Source organism: Ceratotherium simum, chromosome 11 (genome assembly GCF_057802395.1).
Source record: "Ceratotherium simum simum isolate JZ-2026a chromosome 11, ASM5780239v1, whole genome shotgun sequence".
NCBI classification, from domain to species: Eukaryota; Metazoa; Chordata; class Mammalia; order Perissodactyla; family Rhinocerotidae; genus Ceratotherium; species Ceratotherium simum.
In genome coordinates this window covers 22462009-22486612 of record NC_141910.1, presented here as the reverse complement: position 1 = coordinate 22486612, position 24604 = coordinate 22462009, and the positions used below count along the sequence as shown (strand labels likewise).

At 35.5% G+C, this 24604-nt stretch overlaps 1 protein-coding gene across 5 annotated transcripts in view; it reads left to right on the top strand.

Annotated features, from left to right (window-relative positions):
• EHBP1 (EH domain binding protein 1) overlaps positions 1-24604 on the top strand; it is a 345468-nt gene that overhangs the window by 138106 nt on the left and 182758 nt on the right. For all 5 annotated transcript variants that reach the window (XM_087436678.1, XM_087436679.1, XM_014791477.2 and 2 more), the window contains exons 8-9: positions 11425-11547; positions 13227-13467. In XM_087436678.1, coding sequence (XP_087292804.1) covers positions 11425-11547; positions 13227-13467 — 364 coding nt within the window. The remainder of the gene's footprint in view (positions 1-11424; positions 11548-13226; positions 13468-24604) is intronic.

The window sequence follows — 24604 nt, the reverse complement described above, 5'->3', positions numbered from 1 at the left end:
ATGGTATCTGTACTTTGACTGATCAAAAATCCCTGCTCTGTTCTGTCTGAGACAGAATTCACTGCTAACTAGAAACATGTTTTGGGACTGGCTCTTAGGCAGGAACCATTTATTGATGCTACATGTATAGAGATGCGTTCTACAGAGGTGCAGCAACAGTGAATGGGCAGGGGAATTTTGAATTGCAGTTGGAAAAATGAAATGTAGTGGGAGTGGTAGACCTTGGAATTGGAGAAACAAAGCCTTTTAATGGAAAGTTTACTGCAGCTGGTGTTAGAAATTATATATGGTTTCAAAACAATCAGTGCCTCCATCTATATGGCAACCTCACAATGCTTGAACCAGTATTTGGTAATGTGACCATCTTTGGTATTCATGTTGGGTTTCTGAATACACACCAATAGGAAGGAGAAAAAAGACTGCTGCATAAATGACGACGTCCTATGGAATACAGCTCGGAAAATCAGGTTTAACTGAAGCAGTTTACAGCAAAGCGTTATTGGGGAAACCAGACATTATGAGACACCTGAAAGGCCCCTGGTATACTAGCAGTTGCAAAGATCACCAAGGATTCTACTTAGGCTTAACCAGACATTCAGACTCACGTGACCTGAATAGGCCAAACTTAGCATAGATTCACGTAGAAGGATATTGGACAGGAAAGCATATCAGCAGAGCATTTCTTTTTCACCAGAGTCCTCAAAGCAGCCCAGTTGCTATTCTCTGACCTCTACCTGCAAATGACAACTTGGGTACAAGGAGACAAGATCCACATAGTTAGGAGAAGAGATTACCTTGGCTTAGAATCTTCATGCTGCACAAGAGCTGGTATCTTTTTTAACAGTCTGATAGGTATAGTTTTCAGGTTCCCTGTAAGGGACAGGCTCCATTACAAGAGTCTCCACAATCAGAGAAACTCAAGCTGTGGCCTTCCATCAGATATATAGTCCATTTAGAGTCCTCCCATCCAGATGCAATTTATAAATCAGGATTCATTTTTACCATAAGCAATGTTGCCTGATGTTTGTTAATCCTTTTCCTATAGTTGGTAAAGTTAATTTGGGAGGAGGAAGAGAGAGTGACATATTGGCTATCTTCAGGGAACATAATCTTACAGCACAGATGGTAGTAGAGGAGATGACAGTTCATATTTGAGGAGCTAGAGTTGATTATGATATGACTCAGCCCTCTGAGATTAAATGTCCTACTTGCTAGGGCTACAAATGGGATAAATAGGTTTCCCTCTTTTGATTAGAAGGTTCCTCAGAATAAACTTGGGACTCTGGTCCGAGAATACATTCATTAATTTGCTTCTAGTTTTTACCTGGGCATCTACCCTCCAGTACCTAGGAAACTCGTGAAGAAAATCATAGGATTACTGTGCACTTTATAAAGTAAAAAAATTAAAACGGCCACCTATTTTGGAGGTCTATGTAAAGGATGAGAATTTCTGGAATATCTGCTTCTGTTATTTAGGTGTTAAGGTTGGGAAATAAGGTAGAAGCAGAGAGGTGGGGGCATTTCTGATCCCTCAAGCTAAAAAGTTTATAAGGCACCACAGCTACCTCCTTTTTGAAGGAGTTTGAGACCCTAGAATGAGAAACTGAAGACAGCAAGAATATCGCTTCCCAGTGTTTAGAACTCAAATGTGTCAACTCAGAGAATAGTAGAAGTGGCAAAAGATACAGATTACAAATTCAGCCTACTTTCTGTGTGGCTCTTAAACCCTAATGCTGCTTTGTTTGTACTAATGGCAGCGGAACATTCTCTAGAAACCCCTGCAGGACTCTGGGAGAATTCTGTGAATACTGAGAGCCCATCTGATGGGGCCAGGATGGAAGTGAGAGTTCTGAAGAAGAAATTAGATGCTCTCAAGTGTTTATTTAGGGGAGGAGTCAGGAAACAATCTTCTAAGTACCAATAGGCATTCTCTGAGGATTTGTCCTAGGAATGCAAGGTTGGTTTAACCATATTAACAGAATAAAGGAGAAAAACCATATAATCATCTTAATAGATACAGAAAGGAGCATTTGACAAAATTCAATACCAAATTTCTCAGCAAAGTTTTAACATAAGGGAATTTCTTCATTTTGATAAAGAGCATCTATGGAAAGCTACAGCTAACATCACACTTAATGGTGAAACACTGAACACTTTCCTCCCAAGATTGGGAATAAGGCAGGGATGTTTGCTCTCACCACTTCTATTCAACATTATACTGGAGATCCTAGCAAGGGCACAGGATAAAAGATCAATATAAAAAAAATTGTTTTTTATATGTGGACAACAAACATTTGGAAAATGAAATTAGCAAAACAATTCCATTTACAGTAGAGGCTAAAAATAACATAGACTACTTAGAAATAAATTTAACAAAAGATGTGGGAAAATCTATTCACTGAAAACTATAATACATTACTAAAGATAATTAAGGAAGACATTAATAAATGAAGAGAGATTCTGTGTTCCATAGATTAGAATACTCAGTATTTTTAAGATGTCAATTCTCCCCAAATCAGTCTATAAATTCAATTTGATGCCATTCGTAATCCTAGCGGACTTTTTACAAAAGTAGAAATTGAAAAACTGATTCTAAAATATATTTGGAAATGCAAAGGACCTGAATAACCAACACAATCTTGAAAAAGAACAGAATTGTTATACTAATACTCCTTTTCATCAAGATTTACTGCAAAGCTATAATAATCAAGATAGTATAGTATTGGCATAGGACAGACAGATGGATGGAACAAAACAGAGAGTCCTGAAATAGACCCAAACTTATTTGATCAATTAATTTTCAACAGAGGTGCGGCATAATTCAGTGAAGAAAAGAAAATCTTGTCGGGCCGGCTCTGTGGCTTGGCGGTTAAGTGCGCGCGCTCTGATGCTGGCGGCCCGGGTTCGGATCCCGGGAGCGCCCGGAGGCACCACTTCTCCGTCCAACGCGAGGCCGAGTCCCGCGTACAGCAACTAGAAGGATGTGAACCTATGACATACAACTGTCTACTGGGGCTTTGGGGGGAAAAAGCTGAATAAATAAAATTAAAAAAAAAAAAAAAAAAAAGAAAATCTTGTCAACAAATGATGCTAAAACACCCAGATGTCTATGTGGAAAAAATGAGCCTCAATTCCTGCCTTTCAGCATACACAAACATTAATTCAAGGTAGATCATAGACCTCAATGTAAAAGCTAAATCTATAAAGCTTCTAAAAAATAAAAAAGGACAATATACTTGTGACCTGAAGGTAGGCAGAGAGTTCTTACATCATGCAATAACCATGAAAGAAGAATTTGATAAATTAGACTTCATCAAAATTAAAAATGTATGCTTGTCAAAATAGACCATGAAGAAAATGTGTGGGCAAGTCACAGACTAGAAGAAAATATTAACAAAGCATATATCTGACACAGATCTTGTATCCAGAATAGATATTTTTGTGTGTGTGAGGAAGATCGGCCCCGAACTAACATCTGCAAATCCTCCTCTTTTTGCTGAGGAAGACTGGCCCTGGACTAACATCCATGCCCATCTTCCTCCACTTTATATGGGACGCTGCCACAGCATGGCTTGACAAGCGGTGTGTCGGTGTGTGCCCAGGATCCGAAGCGGCGAACCCTGGGCTGCCACAGCAGCGTGCGCACACTTAACCGCTTGCACCACTGGGCCGGCCCCCAGAATAGATTTTTTTAAATGTCCCACAACTCAATAATAAAAAGACATACCCCTATTTTTTTTAAATGGGCAAGGATTTGAACATGTGGTTCACAAAGAAAGATGTATCACTGCCCAGTAGGCACATGAAATTGCTCTCAGTATCACTTGTCATCAGGGAAAAGCAAATTAATAGTACAATGAGATACAACTCCACACCCACTAGAATGGTTACAATTTTAAAGACTGGCAGTACTAAATATTGGCAAGGATATGGACCAACTGGAACTCTCATTCGTTGCTGGTGGAGTATATAATGGTACAGTCACTTGGGGACTTTCTTGTAACACTAAACATATACCTACCCTCTGGCCCAGCACTTCCACTCCTTGGTATTTATCTGAAAGAAATGAAAACATATGTCTACAAAAAGACTTGTACAAAAATGTCTATAACATTTTTATTCATAATAGCCCCAAACTGAAAACAGCCCAAGAGTACATCAGCAGGAGAATGGGTAAACTGTAGTATATTCCTGAATAGAATACTATTCAGCAATAAAAATGGAACTATTGATACGTTCAACAACATGGATGTATCTCAAAACCATTAAGCTGAATGAAAGAGGACTTACATAAAAGAGTATATATTGTATGATTGTGACATTCTGGAAGAGGCAAAACTAATCCTATGTGAAAAACATTAAAATAGTGATAGTCTGTGGATTTGGGGATTGTCTGAAAAGAGGCGTGAGAGAACTTATGGAGGTGATGCAGTGTTCCGCATCTTGCATTACATAGGTCTCTACATTTGTCAAAATTCACTGAAATGTACAATTTAAGATTTGTGCCTTTCACATATATGCATAATTAAAATACTGGAAGGTAATGTGAAAATTATAGTAAATAGATTAGTAAGAAAATGAATGATTTCAAGTTTGATTTATTGATCTACTGTGTGATATCTAGTCTCCAAAGATTGTCCTCCGATGAACCATGCCTGCCAAATATTCGTGCCCTTTTGTAGTCCCCTCCCTTTCATCTGGGCTGTTCCTGTAAATCACTTTTAACCAGTAGAATGCAGTGGAAGTGACACTTTGTAACTTCTAAAGCTAAGTTATAAAATGCATTGTAGCTTCTACCTGGGCCTCTTATAATGAGTGCCCTGGGGGAAGCCAGCTGCCATGCACAACGCCCAGCTGCTCTGAGATTGCTAGGCTGAGAGGAACCCCAAACTACCCATATGGACAGATCATATGAGGGGAGAGAGAGAGAGATGCCTGGCCAGCCCCGAGTTGTTCCAGCCTTCTGAGGTGAAACACCAAAATACAAGTAAAGAAGCCATTTGATATCCAGCTCAGTTCAAGATTTCAGATGACTTTAGCCCCAGCCACCATCTAAATGCAATGAACCATCCGTTGGGAAATAATAATTTGTTGTTTTAAGCCACCAAATTTTGGGGTGGTGATTTAAAGTATAACATTTCTAGAGATAAATGAAACATAGATACATAGACAAAGATATAGACAGACATATAGATAAAAAAGTATACTATTTCTATAATTTAAAAATAAGGTATATTATATGTCTTTCTGCCTTTATAAACATGATGCCAAGTATTATGACTTTCATTCAGTTCATTCACTCATTCATTTACAACATACATTAAGTACTAGGTATGCTGAAAACCACTAGGTGTTAAAAGATGAACATGACATAGATGCATAACTATTTAATTCCATTTTTTTCTATGTTAAGTATATGAGGGGAATGTCTAGGGTCATTAGCGTGGAAATTCCCACTAGGCAGTAGGAAATTCAAGCCTAATACTATAAATCTGAAAATTATCTGCATTTATGTGTTAATTTAAACCAAGAGAGTAGATGAATTCTTCCAGGAAGAGCAGATTTAGGGGGGAAAAAAGAATGGGACCTATAATGGAGTCCTAGAAAATAATAATGTTTAAGAGGCAGAGGGAAGAATGGTTGTCATTAAAGGAGACCCCGACAGAACTATCAAAGAGTAGGAGAACCGGGAGAAACTAGTGTCTTGGAAGGGGCAGAAGGAACTGGAAGGAGGAAATGATTAATTATGTTTATTCATACAGAAACCAAGTATGATAAGAGCTAAAAGCTATCTAGTATATTTGCCAATTAGAATATACAATGTTGACCTCAGTGAGAGCTATTTCAGTAAGGGAGATGCGTAAAGGTGGGGATAAAAGCAGATTGCAGTGAGTTGAAGAGTAAATGATAGGTGAGAAATTGTAGACTACTTTGTTTTTAAGACGTTTTCTTATGAAGCTTGGGAGAGACTGGCCAAACTAGAAGGGGCTAATGGTTGAGAGACTTTTAAAAAGTTTGGGAGCAACTTAATCATATTAATATGCCATTAAGGCTTATTAATTAATTAAGAAGGAGGACTTGAAGATCAAGGGAGACAGACTACTGGTTGTTTACTTTTCTGCATGAGGCAGCCCCTTCCTTCCTTCCCCATTATGATCCACTATGACATTGAAAATGGCATTATTAAACTTGTTAGTTGTATCCATAAATCAAATATTTATAGACTGAAGCCTGTGAGGAAAGTAACGTCTTTTGGACCTTGATCTCTGCCAGGAAGTTGAAATGTTACTATCTTAGACTATCTTAAAATGAGATATACCTGTACTGAGCCTTGTTATACTTGGGAGAGAAGAATGAGCATGCTGCACGATTTGCAGGTATGTTCTAGCTCTAGGCAGTTTATTATTTTTTTTTCTTTTAACTCAACTGCAGACTTTCTTAAAAGGAAAAAACCACCTACTCTTCATGCCACTGCCCCAACCCCCTTTTTTTGTTCAGTGTGATAATCTCTGGTGATCAATTTCTGTCTTCTTTTACCTTCCTAACAGTAGAGTAGTCTCAAATTACTTGACCCTTTGCTTTGATTGCCTGCCCCTGATTTAGTTTTCCTTCTTATTCTCACCAGTGTGAAGCAAGTCCAGATTGACACACTGTTACTATGACTCAAAGTACTATACTGTGGGTTTATTCCTCAATTTTGAGTAGCGCTAGGGTAGAAATTTGTTTGTGCTATTGCATAGCATTACTAGCATTTTCCAAACATATATATTTTTGGTGAAACAAGGCTTTCATAAGTAATAAGTTTTATATAAATATATTGGACCAGGGAGTTTTTTAAATCAGTGTGGTATATTACTGGGAAAGCTTCCCATTTAAAAAAAATTCTGGAAATAAATTTTTGTTGTAAATCTTTTAAATTAAAAATTTTTTTTCTGATTATAAATATAAAACACATTGACTGTAGGAAATTTGGAAGAAACAGAAAAGTACTTTTTTCAAAGGAGAAATACTTAACAAAATTATGTATTTTAGGCTCCACACCCACATAGGGAACTGCCAATTGAATTATTTCCATGAGAAGTTTCACACCTATAGCTTGCTATGACCAGACTGAATAGGCCCCCATCGCAGTGCTAGAACTACTATCCACATAGTCACCTAGGACAGAAACCTGGCATTTATCCTAGATTCCTTTCCCCATCCCCCATGTCAAATTAACCATCTCTTCTTAATTTCTTCTTTAATTAGCAAATATTTATTGAGTGCCTCCTCTCATGGAGTGGTGATACTGAACTGCTCATCTTTTTGCTTCCTATCCTGTTTCCTTCAAACTGCCACCATGTTGCTCCTAGAATGATGTTTCTAAAATTTACATTTGATCTCTCAGTGGAGTCCCACAGCTCTCAGAATAAAGTTCACATTCTTTAGTTTGGTTCCAGTAAGCTTCATGATAGGACATTTGCCAGCCTCATCTCATTCCTTTCCTCATCCCTGGCGTCTTAAACCCCAAACAACTTGCAGTTCCTCCAATATGTCATGTTCTCATTTTCCTCCTTTTCATCCTTCTGGAATGCCCTCCATTTGCTCTTTTATTTTAGTTATAATAATGATGTCTGTTTGTCTGATTTTAGCTTAAATTTGAAAAGTCCAGGAGGCCTTCTTGACCTCAAACTGAGCTATAAGCCTCTCTTCCAGTTTCACATAGTCTGCGTTGCATATCTCAATCATAACATTTATCATACACTGTCTGTTGCTTTACCTGTCTTTCTGTCCCACAAAAATATAAAACCATAAGGGCAAGTACTATCACAGGCATTTAATAGTTACTTGATACATGTTTATTAAATAGATAAATGGTATTTCTTTGGAGGTTGCTTCTTTTCATGATTTAGATTAACATTTATTTGCATACCAAATAAAGGGAGTATTGGTATAGATAATCAAAATTACCTTTTAACTTTGTTAATATGAATGAAAGTTCTAGAAGCGGAAGTTCTAGGAGTTAAGTAAGCATTCATTTAAGCTATGGATAAATAGGGAAAACTAGGATAGGAAAGAATTTATCAGTGAAGAGAATGGAAAGAAGAAATTATTTTGGGTTAATTAATGAGGAAATGGTCATCAGTGGTTTTAGATATCACCAAAAGTGTCATGAGGGGGAGGAAATATTCTAAATATTCTGAAAAACTAAAATGTAAATAATTTAGTCATGTAATAGAGTCATCTCGATAGTATTTAAATAAATGCACACATAGTACCTACAACTCTATGGGGCAATATTAATGTGTTGAAGGTAAGGACCAAGTCTAATATTTCTTCAGTATTCCCTACAGTGTTCATTATATAAGATGTTTAAATAAATGGTTTGTGCGTTCATTGAGGTTACTTTCATTGAGATTATATATAAGAATATAAAATAAAATGTATAAAGAAAACTACAAATCTTTGAGCATTATTTTAACATGTTTTAACCTAGTAATTACATATCTGGGAATATAGTGCAAATAAATGATACTAATATACATGATAAAATGTGGATATTAGTAATAATATCTCAGAATATTTATGAATATTAATAGAATTAACTCTGATTGGGCCGGCCCTGTGGCTTAGCGGTTGAGTGCACGCGCTCTGCTACTGGTGGCCCAGGTTGGGATCCCGGGCCACACCGACGCACCACTTCTTCGGCCATGCTGAGGCCACGTCCCACATACAGCAACTAGAAGGATGTGCAACTATGACATACAACTATCTACTGGGGCTTTGGGAAAAAAAAAAAGGAGGAGGATTGGCAATAGATGTTAGCTCAGAGCTGGTCTTCCTCAGCAAAAAGAGGAGGATTAGCATGGATGTTAGCTCAGGGCTGATCTTCCTCAAAAAAAAAAAAAATTAACTCTGATAACAAATGCAAAGCCCTTCCCACTGCTTAATGTTACCTTCTGTTATTAATATTTCTTTTTTCATATTTTCAAAGTTAAGAATGAACCTTTTGCTCATTTTTAAAAATACACAACTAGTAATGAATGGAAAAAAAATCAATCATATGCTGGTAATCACTTAACACTGATCCTCCACTCCATTATATTTCCTTAAAAATTATGAAGTTGCAATGGGTAGTAGAGGGAGGTAAAGGATCTAACTTATGAATGAATCTACCTACTGAGAAATTTGCTACTTTAATTTGAGTCAGAGTAGGGTTTAAAACTATTGGCAATATAAAATGAAAGAAGACACTTTATAAAGGCTGACTATTCAGCTCTTATTCAAATTCAGATGAAGAGTTGAGTTGGTATTAATTGTGTTTACTCCTTGTTTTCTATGATTTCCTTTGACTATCTCAAGCAATTTTACTTATGCAAAATACATTTTTTCATTTGGACAAGGGAAATGAATGAGTTTATCAACTTTCCATATGTATTTAGCTCAAAGATCTATAAAATAACACACATTTCTGACCGCCTAATATTCTAGTGGTCATTTATTGTCTGTTTCAATATTAATTTCTATCTTTATAGAAAGTTAATTTCATGAGGACAGTACCATGTCTGTTTTTTTCATCCTTGTGTCCCAAGCATAGTACTTGGCACAGAGTGATAAATAAATATTTGTTCAACAACAAATGAAAAGACGAAAGCAACCTTATTACAACTGTGTATTCTATGATTTGGTTCAAATAAAATTTAGAATGTGTACTTAGATTTACAGTGTTAAAGAACAGCATTTTTAATGCCAAATTTACAACTATTTTCTATTTCTAACCATTTTCTTTCTTTCCCACTTATGATCTGGATCTGTTTGGTTTGTCCTAATACCTAAGCTGTTCCTGGGTTTTAACTTTGGAAACAGCAAGGATTAGCTAGAATACTCTAGTAGGCTCTTATTATCTTTTTCCAAGCTAATTTTCACCCAGTGAATCAGAATTTCATATATTCAGAGTTGTGCAAAATATATATGACTCATGTAAAAGAATTCTATTTGTGCACAAAATGAATTCTTATTTTAAGATTTTTCTTTCTATCCTTATCTTTTTTGTTCTCTTATTGGCTAAATTATATTTCCTAAAGCAAAAATACTCAAGAGCTCCCTTAAAAGAACTAATTCCTTAGAAAACAGGAGTAGAAAATAGTAGCTATTGCCTGCTTTTTTTTATATTGTGCTTATTTTTAAAATTCTAGAACATGAACAAATGCTTATTATATTCATGATTCATATAGATATATTCTTAAAACCTTTAGTTTAAATTTTGAATATTATAAAACAAATAGTACATATATTCTATGGTATCAGAGAATTTTTTTATTCTATTTTTAATAACATGCATTTAAAGCACTATTTTACAAATGCAAAATGTGGTTGCTGAAAGCCACGTCAACCTCTTGGTTTATTATCTTTGTTTTGTGTTTATTAACATAGTTGTTATGTTGCTAATATGTTTTCACAATAAAATGTTTTCTATTTTAAAATATGAGTAAAGCATAACTTTCAGTTAAATACATTTGTTATAGTTCATCAAAATAACATCCTCTGAATGTATTCTCTTGATTAACCAAACATCCCCTCTCTTTGTCTTTTTGAGTAACAGCATGCTTCTACAACTCTTTAATTAAATGACCTTACCTTACATTTGTCTCGACTGGCTTCTGTTTACAGAAATTGTAAACCAATTGAATGCTCTGAGCAGCTTAGATGAAGATCAAGATGACTGCATAAAGCAAGCAAATATGCCTTCAGCTAAATCAGCCAGTTCCTCTGAAGGTCTAAGAGCTTTCTTTCTTTCTTTCTGCTTCTGATTGCCTGTGTTTACTGTGACCTGCTACCTCTTGACTTCTGTCTGTACTTAGCTGTCAGTTGTGTCTTTGTGCTTTTCCATGAATGTTTTCTTTGGTAATTTGTAGTGCACCAACAGACAACAACATAACAGAACTTATCATCTTTAGCAAAACCTTATATCAGGATCCTTGATAGGCAGTGATTTTAAAACATCTTATAATAATTGGTCATATAACATGACAGTATTTCTTCAGTTAGCTCATATATTGTAACTACATTGTTTTTAAAATATTTGCTTATATTAAACCCTTTTGAATTATTCATATTTAGGAGTGAAGGATTTTTTTTCGTAAAACTCTATGTCAGCACTTTTTTATTGGATCAAATTAGATTTAGATGAAAGTTTCTCTAGTTCTGTATCTGATATAATTTTTGAATTAATATGCATTTGTTGGTTTAAAATATGTATTTGTTGTTTGAAAATGTTGGTATGCTACAAAATACTTGAATGACATTCTGTCCTTGGTAAAATGCTGTATCTTATTATTTGCAGGTATTATTAGTGTGACGTTTTACAGTTTGAAATATTTCAGAATGATCAATAAGTATGTTTAACTATAGCCATAGTGAACTAACATATATGTTTATTTTCAGAGCTTATCAACAAACTTAGCTTTTTGGATGAAGCAGAAAAGGACTTGGCCACTGTGAATTTAAATCCGTTTGGTGATCCTGATGTAGCAGAATTAAATCCATTTGGAGATCCTGACACAGAAGGTAACAAGTTTTCTTCTGTACTTTAAAGTCTTTATATAGTCTAGTTCTCTTGAACTGTAAGGCAGGAACAGATTATTTTAAAAGACTCTTTAAGTAATTTTTGTTTGTAATGATAATATTATTGTGTTCAATACCACTTGCAGTTGATCAGCAATTTTGGATAGCTTCCACTGAATTGTTTTTAAAGAAAAAAGAAAGCCTTATGTACACATTTATGTGGGGCTTATTTTTTAATTCTCTGCTAGTTTGGTCAAATAGATAGTAAAGCTCTAATGTTAAAGAAAACAGTATTTTACCTAGCTGGCATGCAGTAAAATCTCATTAGTTTGGCCTACCAAGTAAGTATGTTGTGGGACATACTGATATTGAGGTGATGGGAGTAGCTTCTCACTCTATACAGCTCTTCTGCCCTCACCTTCAGAGAGTCTGATGAGCCCCTCTACCTCCCACTCCACGTCTCTGATGAGAATTACAGTCAGTAGTAAGTTGTGCATGTGAATAGCGTGGAGCAGAAAGATGATCAGATTAAATTGATCAGATTCAATTGTGTGAAATGTCACTTATGAAACAATTATTTTTCTTTAGAATTTTAATAATCAATTTTCTGCTTTCTTCTCCTAGAATATTGTCAGAGTTGCATGGCATAATTAAAATTACTTTTAAACTATACTGTGATTATTAGCTTTCTGAAACTTTTCTCCATTTTGGGAAAATATTTATTTTTATCAGCAAAATCCCTAATCAAATTTTGGAAGTTTTATTATAAATTCTAGTTATGTTTTAAAATATTAATAAACATAGAAGAAAAAAAAGGCTAGTACTAAGAATTTTGTTAAGTATTGTTGGAGGACATGGTACTATTGTAGTGCTTTTTGTCAGGGTTTTATTTTTAAGAGTAACTTTGTTTTCACATTGAAATTTAAAATAATAAAATTTAGAAGAATTTGGTGTAACATGTCTATCAGCTTATCAGAATGATTTTAATGTACTACTTTCGACCTAAGAATTCTTATGATATTTCTTTGCATTGTTAAACAGAGTATTGATTAGATTCAAATTATATTGGAAAAAATCAAACGTCATTATAAGCTCTAAAGATTTAAGGTCTTTTAGCATACAGAAACCTGCTCTTTGAAGAGCAGGTTTGGTGAAAACAAATTAAGTGATATATGGGTGTATTTTTTTCCTTATTTTGTAGATGTATTTTTGATACAGTCAAGAATGAATTTTCAGATCCCTAAGTGGTCTCTGCTTATGTAACTACCAAAGACCATTTCAAGATTTAGTCCATCGCATGTTCTTTTAAAAGCAGAAATTTATTAACTATCAGTTTGGGATGGTAAGCTAGCATGGTGAAATAAAATAAGCAATAATAGAATATTATACCTCTAAGAAGGTTAAAATTTCCAAGATTAAAATACCATAATGCTAATATTGTTAAGAGACTCCAAGAGCATTACAAAGATGCCATTTGGGGGAGCATCATTCCTGGAAAAGTAGACAAAGATCTTAGATATCACATCTTCTGATCTTAGCCCCTCTAAAACATATTATTGCTTTGCACTCTTTCAGCCCCATAGAGTTTATTAACTTAAGATTATTTTTGAAAACACTAAAAATATAAGAAAGTATCAGATAACATTATTGGATTTAATTCATCTTTTGCTATTGTGTTGTAGAACCAATTACTGAAACGGCTTCACCTAAAAAACCAGAAGAATCTTTTTATAATAACAGCTATAATCTCTTTAAAGAGGTACAGACACCACAGTATTTGAACCCATTCGATGAGCCAGAAACCTTTGTAACTATAAAGGATTCTCCTCCCCAGTCTACAAAAAGAAAAAATATAAGGCCTGTGGACATGAGCAAGTACCTCTATGCTGATAGTTCTAAAACTGAAGAAGAAGAGTTGGATGAGTAAGTACATTTTGTTTTGCTATCATCATAGGTCAATCTCTATATTAACTAAAAACATCCTTCTGTAATATAACCTTTAGATGGGTAAAAAGAGGTCTGTCCCTGTGTTAATATATAGTTTACAAGTTAGGGTCTTTCTCGTCCCCCATCTGAATTTTTATAATCTTAACCCTTGTTCTCCTACCTTCTTCCATGTGAGTGTGTGTGCACCCTAAACTAACAAATGAGAGAAGTATGTTCTTAGAATCTCTAGTTAGAATTCCACTTGTGTCTTCCCACAAGAACCATGTTATAAATGTTACTTAGGTGTTTTTAATCGATTACTATAGGCATTACACTTACAATTATGTTGTGGGTCTGTTGTGGGAACCAAATAACCATTTATTATATCTATTTGATGAGAAGTCTTGTTCATATGCCAAACAAAAAGACTATAACATTTATAAATTAGGAATTATATGCATTTGAGTTATTATTCTTATCCAGATAAGAAGTTTATTGACCACAAGCTCAATATAAATAGTCAGTATGATTAGGGCTGCCATTTTACTCAAATCTAGATTGGGGATAGGAGCAGGGTGTGTTCACATTGTATTCTGGAGTTGTACAGTGCACAACCTGTGTGGCTGCAGACTCTGGCCCTGAGTGTGTTTAAAAAGCAGTAACAAAACTCCCACTTCCAGCCATGATGGAGTAACACAGACTGGATATAGCTTTTTATCTTAAACAACTAAAAACCTGAGTAAAATATATGAAGCAATGGTTTTCAGACATTTGACACAAATAGCACAGGACAGTGATCCCTGAGAGAACAGAAACAAAGAAGGTGAGCCCTACGGTTGTTCAAGCTTTATTTCTGGGAGAGAGTTTACAACTGCAGTTCAGGGAGAGAGAACCTAAACACTCTAGTAATCTTCTTGAATTGAGGGGACAGTTTGGACTTGGGAGGTACTGAGATGGCTAGAATTTGTGGACAGAGTATCAGAGAGGAGAGAGCTACTCATTAGAGAGAGTTTCAGAAATCTGTAGAAGGTTCCTCTTGAGTCTTTAGCTGAGTGTTGATCAGAGCATGCATATGAGGAAACTATTAAGGACAATGAATCAGGCAGAACAATCCCTAGAGTTCACCCAGGACCAAAAGAGTTTGTGTTTTCACCCTCCAAAGAGGAAAGACTTCCTAACATATGAGACATCAAGTTGAATCCTCAGAAGGGTATTGTCTCAGTATGGGGGCCAGATTAGCCCTAGACTAAAGGCTGTTCTGGGACTGCCTAACCAAGCTTAAAGGCAAGGCTCAAAAGAATCTAAATGATTCCAAGTAACTTAACTGCATCCCACACAAAGCCCAAAAATATTAGAATACAAAAGAATCCAGTACCCAAAACATAAAATTCACAATTTCTGACAGCCAATCAAAAATTGATCAGGCATGTAAATAAGCAGGAAAATCTTGACCCATAATGAGGAGGAAACTCAGTCATTAGTTATGGATGCAGAAATGGAACAGATAATAGAATTAATAGACAAGTGTGGTAAAACAACTCTTATAAATATACTTCAGATATTCAAGAAGGTGAAAGAAAGCATGAGCATGGAAGACATAAAAAATAAATCCAAATTCAAATTCCAGAAGTGAAAAGTACAAAGTCCGAGATGAAAAATACAGTCGATGGGATTAACCCCATGTTAGATGCTGCAAAAGGAAATATTAGTGAACCTAAAGACATAGCAATAGAAACTATGCAGATTGAAACAGAAGAGGGGAAAAAAATGAACAAAGGATCAGTGGGTCAACTTCAAGTGGCCTAACATATTTGTAATTTGAGTTCCAAAAGGACAGGAAGGAGGATGAAGGGGAGAAAAGATATTTGAGGAAATAATGGCCCAAAGTTTTAGAAATTAAAAAAATACATAAACCTATAGGTTCAAGAAGCTGAATGAACCCCAAGCACAAGAAACATGAAGAAAACCACAGCAAAGTTTCTCAACAAAAACAATTCAAGTCAGAAGACAGTGGGGTGATGTTCTTAATGAAAGAAGAAGAAAAAAAACTATCAACACAAATTTCTATTCCCAGCAAAAAAGAAAAAATGTTCAATAATGGACATTTCCAGACATCTAAAAGCTGAGGGAATTCATCACCATCAGAGTTGGCTTTGCAAAAAATATTAAAAAGAAGTCCTCGGGCAGGAGGAAAATGACACTATATAGAAATTTGGAGCTACACAAAGGAATGAACAACACAGGAAACAGCAAATGTATTAGTATATATAAAATACTTGCTTTATTTCTTTAAATCTCTTTGAAAGATAATTGTTTAGGGGCCGGCCCCATGGCTTGGCAGTTAAGCGCGTGCGCTCTGCTAGTGGCAGCCCGGGCGTGCACCGACACACCGCTTCTCTGGCCATGGTGAGGCCGCGTCCCACATACAGCAACTAGAAGGATGTGCACCTATGACATACAACTGTCTACTGGGGCTTTGGGGGAAAAGAAGGAGGAGGATTGGCAATAGATGTTAGCTCAGAGCCGGTCTTCCTCAGCAAAAAGTGGAGGATTGGCATGGATGTTAGCTCAGGGCTGATCTTCCTCCAAAAAAAAAAAAAAAGATAATTGTTTAAAGTTTAAATAATAGTATATTCTGGGTTTTATAACATGTGTACAAGTACAATGTACGACAGTAGTAGCATAAAGGCTGAGAGTGGAGAAGTTGAAGAATACTGTTTTAAGCTTCTTATACATAATATTAACTTGAAGATATACTTTTTTCACAGATGACATAATTGTTTACATAGAAAATCATAAGGAATCTCCAAAGTCTACTAGAACTAAAAAGTAAATTTAGCAAGGTTACAGGATACAAGATCAGTATACAAATTCAATTCTATTTCTCTAAAGTAACAAGGAACAATCAGAAATAGAAAAATTTAAAATACCGTATACAAAAGCATCCCCCCCCACAAAACCTCGAGGATAAATTTGAACAAAGATGTGTAATACTTGTACACTAAAAACAATAAAACATTGCTGAGAGCAATTAAAGAGAGAAATCAATGGAGAGAAATACTATAGCCGTGGATTCAAATTGATGTATGGATTCAGTGCTATCCCAATCAAAATTTTGGTATACTTTTTTGTAATTATTGATAAGCTAATTCTAAAATGTATATGGAACTTCAAAGGATCTAAAATAGCCAAAACAATTTTGAGAAAGAACAAAGCTAGAGAGCTTACATTTCCTGATTCCAAGACTCATTAATCAAGATGTTGTGGTATTGGTATAAATGAATGGAAGAGAATAAGAAAGACTAGAACTAGATCCGCACATATATTACCAATTGATTTTTGACAAAGCTAGCAAGGGAAGTCAGTTAGGAAAGGATAATCTTTAGAACAAATAGTGCTAGAACAATTAAATGTCCATATGCACAATTAGATTCCCTCCCCCACAAAAAAAGAAGAACTACAACCCTTACCTCACACCATATACAAAGTTTAACTAAAAGTTGATCATACACCTAGAAGTAAGAACTAAAACATTGGAATTTCTAGAAGAAAGCATAAGAAAACATCTTAGTGATCTTGGGTTAGGCAAAAATTTCTTAACTAGGATGCAAAAAGCACAAAGAGTTAAAGGAAAAAATTGTTAATTTGGACTTCATCAAAATTAAAACCTTTTTCTCTTTAAAAAAAAAAACACTTATGAAAATGAAAAGGCATGCCACAGTTTGGTAGAAATTCTTTACAAAACACGTATCTGGCAAGACTTCAATCCAAAATGTAGAACGAACTCTTTTAACACAATAATAAGACAAACTGCTTTTTTTAAAAAAAAAAAGGGAAAAGATTTGAACAGACATTTCACAAAAGAAAATATAAGAATGGCTGGTGTGCACACAAAAAGATGCTCAACATCTTAGTCATCCAGGAAATGCAAATTAAAACCAAGTAAGATACAACTACACACCCACTTGAATTGCTAAAATTTAAAAGACTGACTATACCAAATACTGTCAAGGATGTGGAGCCACTGGAACTCTCATAGAACTTTCAGAGTTCTAAATGGTACAACCATTTTAGAAAACAATGTGGCAGTTTCTTAAAAAGTTAAACATACACCTATCATTCGACCCAGCCATTTCATTCCTAGGGATTCACCCAAGAGAAATCAAAGCATATGTCCACAAAAATATTTGTACATGAATATTTTAACAGCTTTATTTATCATAATAGCAAAATATGGGAATAACCCAGATGTCCATCAATAGGCAAATGGATAAACAAATGTGGTGTATCAGTACAATGGAATACTACTCAGTAATAAAGAAGAACAGCCCTGTAACTACATGGATGAATCTACCAGTCAATATGCTGAGTGAAGAAGCCAGACTAAAAGAGAATACGTACTGTGTGATACCATTTATTTAAAATTCTAGAAAATACAAACAATCTATAGTGAGAGAAAGCAGATCAGTAGTTGCCTATGATTGGAGGTGCAGGGAGGGATGGATTAAAAGGGGCACAAGGAAATTTTTGGAGGAATGGAAGTGTTTGTTATCTTGATTCTGCTGATGGTTTTACGCTTGTATACATATGTTAAAAAACCCCATCAAATTACGCTTTTTAAGTATGTGCCATTTATTATATATCAATTATGCTCAAATAAAGCTGTTTCTTAAATAAAACAGCAATCTTTTAACTTTGTTCACAGAAATACTGTATATGTCACATGAGTGATTACCAGCCTGAAATTCTTGGGCCTCTAGGTCTGTTTGATGAAAATAATTGATGTGGGACAGGAGAGATCTATAAAATATTTAACATTTTCAAAAACCTGATAGTAATTATATGTTTACTTGCAGTGGGGCTAATAAGGGTCTTTGTTTTCCTTGGAAATACATGGATTCTAGTGTATTAACATTATTTAGATCTTGGGGAAAATAGTTTCTTTAAAAATACAGTTTAGTAGGAAAATCTTTCAAAATATGGGCTATATGGGTTGAGTGAGCAATAATAAAAAGCCCCTCCCCCCTTTGATGCATGAAAGTTGGGAGCAGTTGCTTTGTGTGAAGGGAGAAATGCCAGCTCTGTCTTGTGTGTTGGTCAGCTCCTGTTCTGAGCAGTATTTTACTTCTAGGTGCTGCGCTTTACAAGGGGTGTTGATGATTCAGAGCGTTAGCAGAGTAGAGGACCAGAGTCATTCAAGTTTCTAGAAACCACATCAAATGAGCAGTGATTGAGGGCATAGGAACTGTTTGACTTAGAAAAGAGATGATTTTGGGCCAGCCCCATGGCTTAGCGGTTAAGCGCGCACACTCCGCTGCTGGTGGCCCGGGTTTGGATCCCGGGTGCGCACCGACGCACCGCTTCTCTGGCCATGCTGAGGCCGTGTCCCACATACAGCAACTAGAAGGATGTGCAACTATGACATACAACTATCTACTGGGGCTTTGGGGGAAAAAATAAATAAAAAAAAAAAAGAAAAGAGATGATTTAAGGAAACTATAATGACCAAGTTCAAATATTTGAAAAACTTTTGATTGAAAGAGTGAGAGAGTTGACTTGTTTTCTGTTGCTCTGGAACTGCATTTCTCAACGTTTTCCTATTTTACAGCACATGGCTAATGATTCTCACATGTGCTACATGCTTCCATGGCCATGGCTCGGTTTTGATAAAACCTAAAAAAGTTCTAACCTATAAGTACTTAGAATTACATCATATGAATCATCTGATTCCAAACCTCAGGTTGAAATTTCACTGCTAATTAATAACTATACAGGAGTTGAAAAAGTTGGCGCAACTCTTGCTAAAGAATTTGTTTTCTTTGAAATAGCTAACGTGTGATCAAAATACAATTCCTCATGGGTGGTGTAGGTGCTGAGTAATAGCCACACACCTAGAGTGTTTGAATGTAAATGCAAACTTCAAGTACAAGTCATTCCAAGATGCATGAGTGTTACATAACACACACACACACCCTGCTTTCTCCTATTAACAAACATTAAACATCTAATGTTTACTTAAACTTTTAAAATGTCTTAATAAAAACTAAAATCAGCATCACTGGGTGTTTCCTTTTGACCATTCTTTTTTCCACATGAAAGTCACAGTCTTTACAAGTTTCCCATGAATAAATAGCATTCTAAATTACTCAATCATCAGGGGTTACAAGAGGAAGCCTATAAACACTCCAGCTTTTTTTGTTGGAATATACACACAGATTCTAAAGATTGCTCATCAGCTAACATGAGAGTCCAGGAAGAACGCTGTATTAATTACTTATTTGGTATTTCTCATCTTTTTTATCCAAAGCTTGTAGGTCCAATTTCAGTAGCAGAAATCTTCTAAAATTTCTTCTTACTTAGTAGTAAACTTATGACCTTTCATCAAGTGAAAAGCCTATATGACTCATCCTTCACTGCCAAACTCTTTCTGTATCCTCTGACATAAAACTGTCACAAATAAATAAGTAGTGCTGAGTCCTTTCACGTGTAAAACACCCTTCAGAACCTCAGCATATTTAACCCCTTCAAGAGAAAGTATAGACCCTGCATTGCGTTTAGCATGTGTCCTTTACACTTAGCAACTGCATAGGTTTCTCACTATTCTCATGTTTGGCATTAGTTCACCCATTCCAGTTAATGTAGCAAAAATGAAAACTGATGAAGCAATAATATTTTTTCAAAACACTTATGAAGTAACTTTTAAGGTCCAGCATGAAATCATTTCTGATATGGTGGTGTGTCAATTTCTCTATGAAAGTTACTGAATTTTATTCAGAGAAGCTACATACTCATTTTAATAAATTTGGATTGTTTTTTCAAAGAAACTTACATTTTCAAAGTGAGAGGAAAAGACTACAGATTTCACTATACCCTTGCTTTGTATTCTATTATTTTTTCAGTATATTTGTTAATCCTGTTTCTAATCAAATTTAGTATTTCTTTCTATAATTCTTTTCCCTAGAAGAATTATGTTCTAAACAATGAATAATGTCATTTAAAATTATTCTGTCCAATTTTCCACTTAATATAACTGATGAATTTTTAATTCACAATGAGTTAATGATATAACGTATCTATTACTCAAGTGTACAGTACAAGGATAAAAATAATTCTTGTTTATTCAGAGTGATGTAGGAAGACCTGAAACAGATTATTCAAATCATAGGTGATCAACAGAATGTGGAAATTGTGCTAATTCCTTAAATAATTTTTTTTACTAAAAATACTATTTTATTTTTTATTTTTTTTTATAATTTTTTGTTTATTGCAGTAACATTGGTTTATAACATTGTATAAATTTCAGGTGTACATCATTATACTTCTATTTCTGCATAGATTACATCATGTTCACCACCCAAATACTAATTACAACCCATCACCACACACATGTGCCGAATTATCCCTTTCACCCTCCTCCCTCCCCCCTTCCCATCTGGTAACCACCAATCCGATCTCTGTCTCCATGTGTTTGTTTATTGTTGTTATTATCTACTACTTAATGAAGGAAATCGTGGTATTTGACCTTCTCCCTCTGACTTATTTCACTTTGCATAATACCCTCAGTGTCCATCCATGTTGTCACAGATGGCTGGATTTCATCGTTTCTTATGGCTGAGTAGTATTCCATTGTGTATATATACCACATCTTCTTTATCCATTCATCCCTGATGGGCACTTAGGTTGCTTCCAAGTCTTGGCTATTGTGAATAACACTGCAATGAACACAGGGGTGCATGTATCTTTACACACTGGTGTTTTCAAGTTCTTTGGATAAATACCCAGCAGTGGAATAGCTGGATCATATGGTAGTTCTATCCTTGATTTTTTGAGGAATCTCCATACTGTTTTCCATAGTGGCTGCACCAGTTTGCACTCCCACCAGCAGTGTATGAGAGTTCCCTTCTCTCCACATCCTCTCAAACACATGTTGTTTCCTGTCTTGTTAATTATAGCCATTCTGCTGGGCGTGAGGTGATATCTCATTGTAGTTTTGATTTGCATTTCCCTGATAGTTAATGATTTTGAACATCTTTTCATGTGTCTGTTGGCCATCTGTATATCTTCTTTGGAGAAATGTCTGTTCAGGTCTTTTGCCCATTTTTTAATTGGGTAGTTAGTTTTTTTGTTGTTGAGATGCATGAGTTCTTTATATATTTTGGAGATTAACCCCTTATCAGATGTATGGTTTGCAAATATCTTCTCCCAAATGTTAGGTTGTCTAAAAATACTAAGTATTTTTAAAAATGCATTAATCAGCAATTATATAACACTCGTCATTACAGAGAAGGGAGCAGTGTTCACAGTCATATATATATATACACACACATACACACACACACACATTATTCCTATTCACTGTTTTTTATAGCATTTTTTTATTGATATATACTTTGTGTAACATAAAAGTCCCCATTTTGAAGTGTACACTTCAGTGGTTTTTATTTTATTCATTGTGTTATACATCCATCACCACTATCTAATTTCAGAACATTTTTGTCACCCCAAAAAGAAATCTCATAGCTATTGGTAGTTAGTCCCACTTCCTCCTTTCCCCCATCTCATGAAAACCACTAATTGACTTTCTGTCTATATGGATTTGATTATTCCGGACATTTCATATAAATAGAAGCATATCCTGTTCATTCTTAAAGAGTAGGAAATTCAGTTCTAGTTAAGAATCTCTGATCTACAAGAAAGATCATTCAAAGCTCTTGAAAGTATAGGCTTCTTGTCCTTATTCTGATTTAGTACCTAACCACTGGTGGTGTCCAGCACGCTGTTGTTTCACAGGTGGATTTTAGGTGTGAAGAGATAACTGATTCCCTCAGTCCTCCTGGCGGTCAGGCATGGTCCAGGGCAGCTGGAGTCCTTGGTACCTCCATTTTCTAGGAGCTCCCTGTTTACTCTGGCATGCCATACAAATTTCATATTCATTACATGTCATAGTGTAAAACAGATTGAGAAACACAGCCCTAATTGTTTCAAGAATATGTCCATTTTGGGCCGGCCCCGTGGCTTGGTGGTTGGGTGCATGCGCTCCGCTGCTGGCAGCCCGGGTTCAGGTCCCGGGCGCGAACCGACACACCACATCTCCAGCCATGCTGGGGCCGCATCTCACATCAGCAACTAGAGGAGTGTGCAGCTATGACATGCAGCTATCTACTGGGGCTTTGGGGGGGCAAAAAAATAAAAGAAAATAATATGTCCATTTTGGTTATGTTTCTAGTAATGCGAGCCTCAGGAACCAACTTTGAAAATCAGTTGATCTGAGCTTCTTTTCTACTTGCATTTACCTTCACTGTACAAAGAATACCAATATTCCTGGTTAGAGGGAGACCTAGGTGGTTAGAAGCTGGCAGAGAGATATGAAGAAAAAGGACAGTATCTAGATACCTTTGTATACATACTAGATAAATTTTCTAAAAGTTGCATGCAACTAAATATTGTAAATTCAATTATATAAAGCACTGAAGAATTGCCTGTTTTAAGGAATTCTGTCATTTTTTTCTGTTAAGCACAAATTCTTTTGTAATATAAATATCCTCTAACACATCTGAGTTTTTCTTAAACTAGCCATACTTAAATAATGAATTAATTATTATTGTAACAGCTACCATCTTACAAACTACTATGGAAATCCATTATAGAGAGATTTAACCAGGAACAGTTTTTAAAGCTATCACCCAAATAATTCGCAACTAAATTAATTCAGTTAGATTGGAGTGAGTCCTTTTAGTGCTAAAACATATAACATCAGCTGGCAAGTAGTAAGTTTTGGGGGGAATAAAAAGAGATTTTTTTTCTAAGTTTTGCGTTTTTTTTTTAAAAAATTGTTTTTATTCCATTTCTTTGTATTTACCTCCCTTTAAACTACTTTTAGAGTTTGAAAAACAGCTATATGAGGCTATTCATAAAATTAGCAGGATAAACAAGATTGTCGTAAGGATTAAAAGGGTTAATACATGTGAAACACTTAAAATAGTACCTAGCACCACATAAGTACTTTATAAATGTCAGTTAATAATGTTTTTGGCAAGTGCTCCATTCTAGGCTGGATGTGATACCCTTTCTACCTCTTTTCAGAAAGCATGTTCAGCTTTTTCTGAACACATAGTCATTTTAACATTGTTCTTTGCTTTGATTTCCCCAAGTTCTTCTGAAGGTGGTAAGCGTGGGATATAAATACTTCAAGCATATCTTGGTCACTAGGCAAGAATATTTTGGCCTGAAAAGCTAAGTTGCAAATATATATTTCTTGCTCTTTTTCTCTTGAATGCACAGACATAAGAAAATGAAGACTAGGAAATAGGTTTCTATGTAGGTGCCACCCTCATTCAGTTAAAAGCAACTACCCTGAGCAGGGGTGAGAGAGATTCTGAGGCCATACTCCCAGCTCAATGGGAAGGAGTCAGAACACTAATCGTTGCCATGAGTAACGAGAGTGAGAGTGACATCACAAGTATGGTAGATATACTTGGTACCCAGAGTCTCATGTGACCTGACTGTCTATATATAAATCCTTAGGCAGAGGTATAGATAATTGGTTATTGATTCTTCATGAGTCTGGTACTGTTGCAGTTCACAGAACATACACAACTGAAACAGAGGGCTATCACCACTACAGGTTTTATGTGACAAGGTAGAATTCCATTGGTATAATCACTATGTTTGGGTGATCTGGTCCTTAGCTTTGTAGACTCAGAAATTCTGTTGTTACTGTGCATACAGGATGTTGAACTCTAGGGAACTGACAGGTGTTGAAAAGAAAAGTAAGAAAATAAGTATCTAATAAATAAGAACCAAAATAACAGTTTATTACTGTGTAATAGGAAGAATAATCATCATATAGACCAGATAGTTGTGTTTATAGATAACTAACTAGAAAAAAAATCCATCTACTCATAAAGGAAGTTAACAAGGAAGATTTTCTCCCTGGGCCCAGACTCTAAGTAGAGGGAAAAAAAAGTCTTTCCTGACAAGTTAGAAGCACAGGCCCACCCTCAGGTGGATTTGACGTTATGTTAGCAGGATGGTCTGAAAGTAACAAAGAAAGTGGCTCCTAAAGTGCTTGGCAAATGCACACATAAAACACTGAAGAGAGGCACTCCCAACTCGGGCTACACAGGATTTTCTC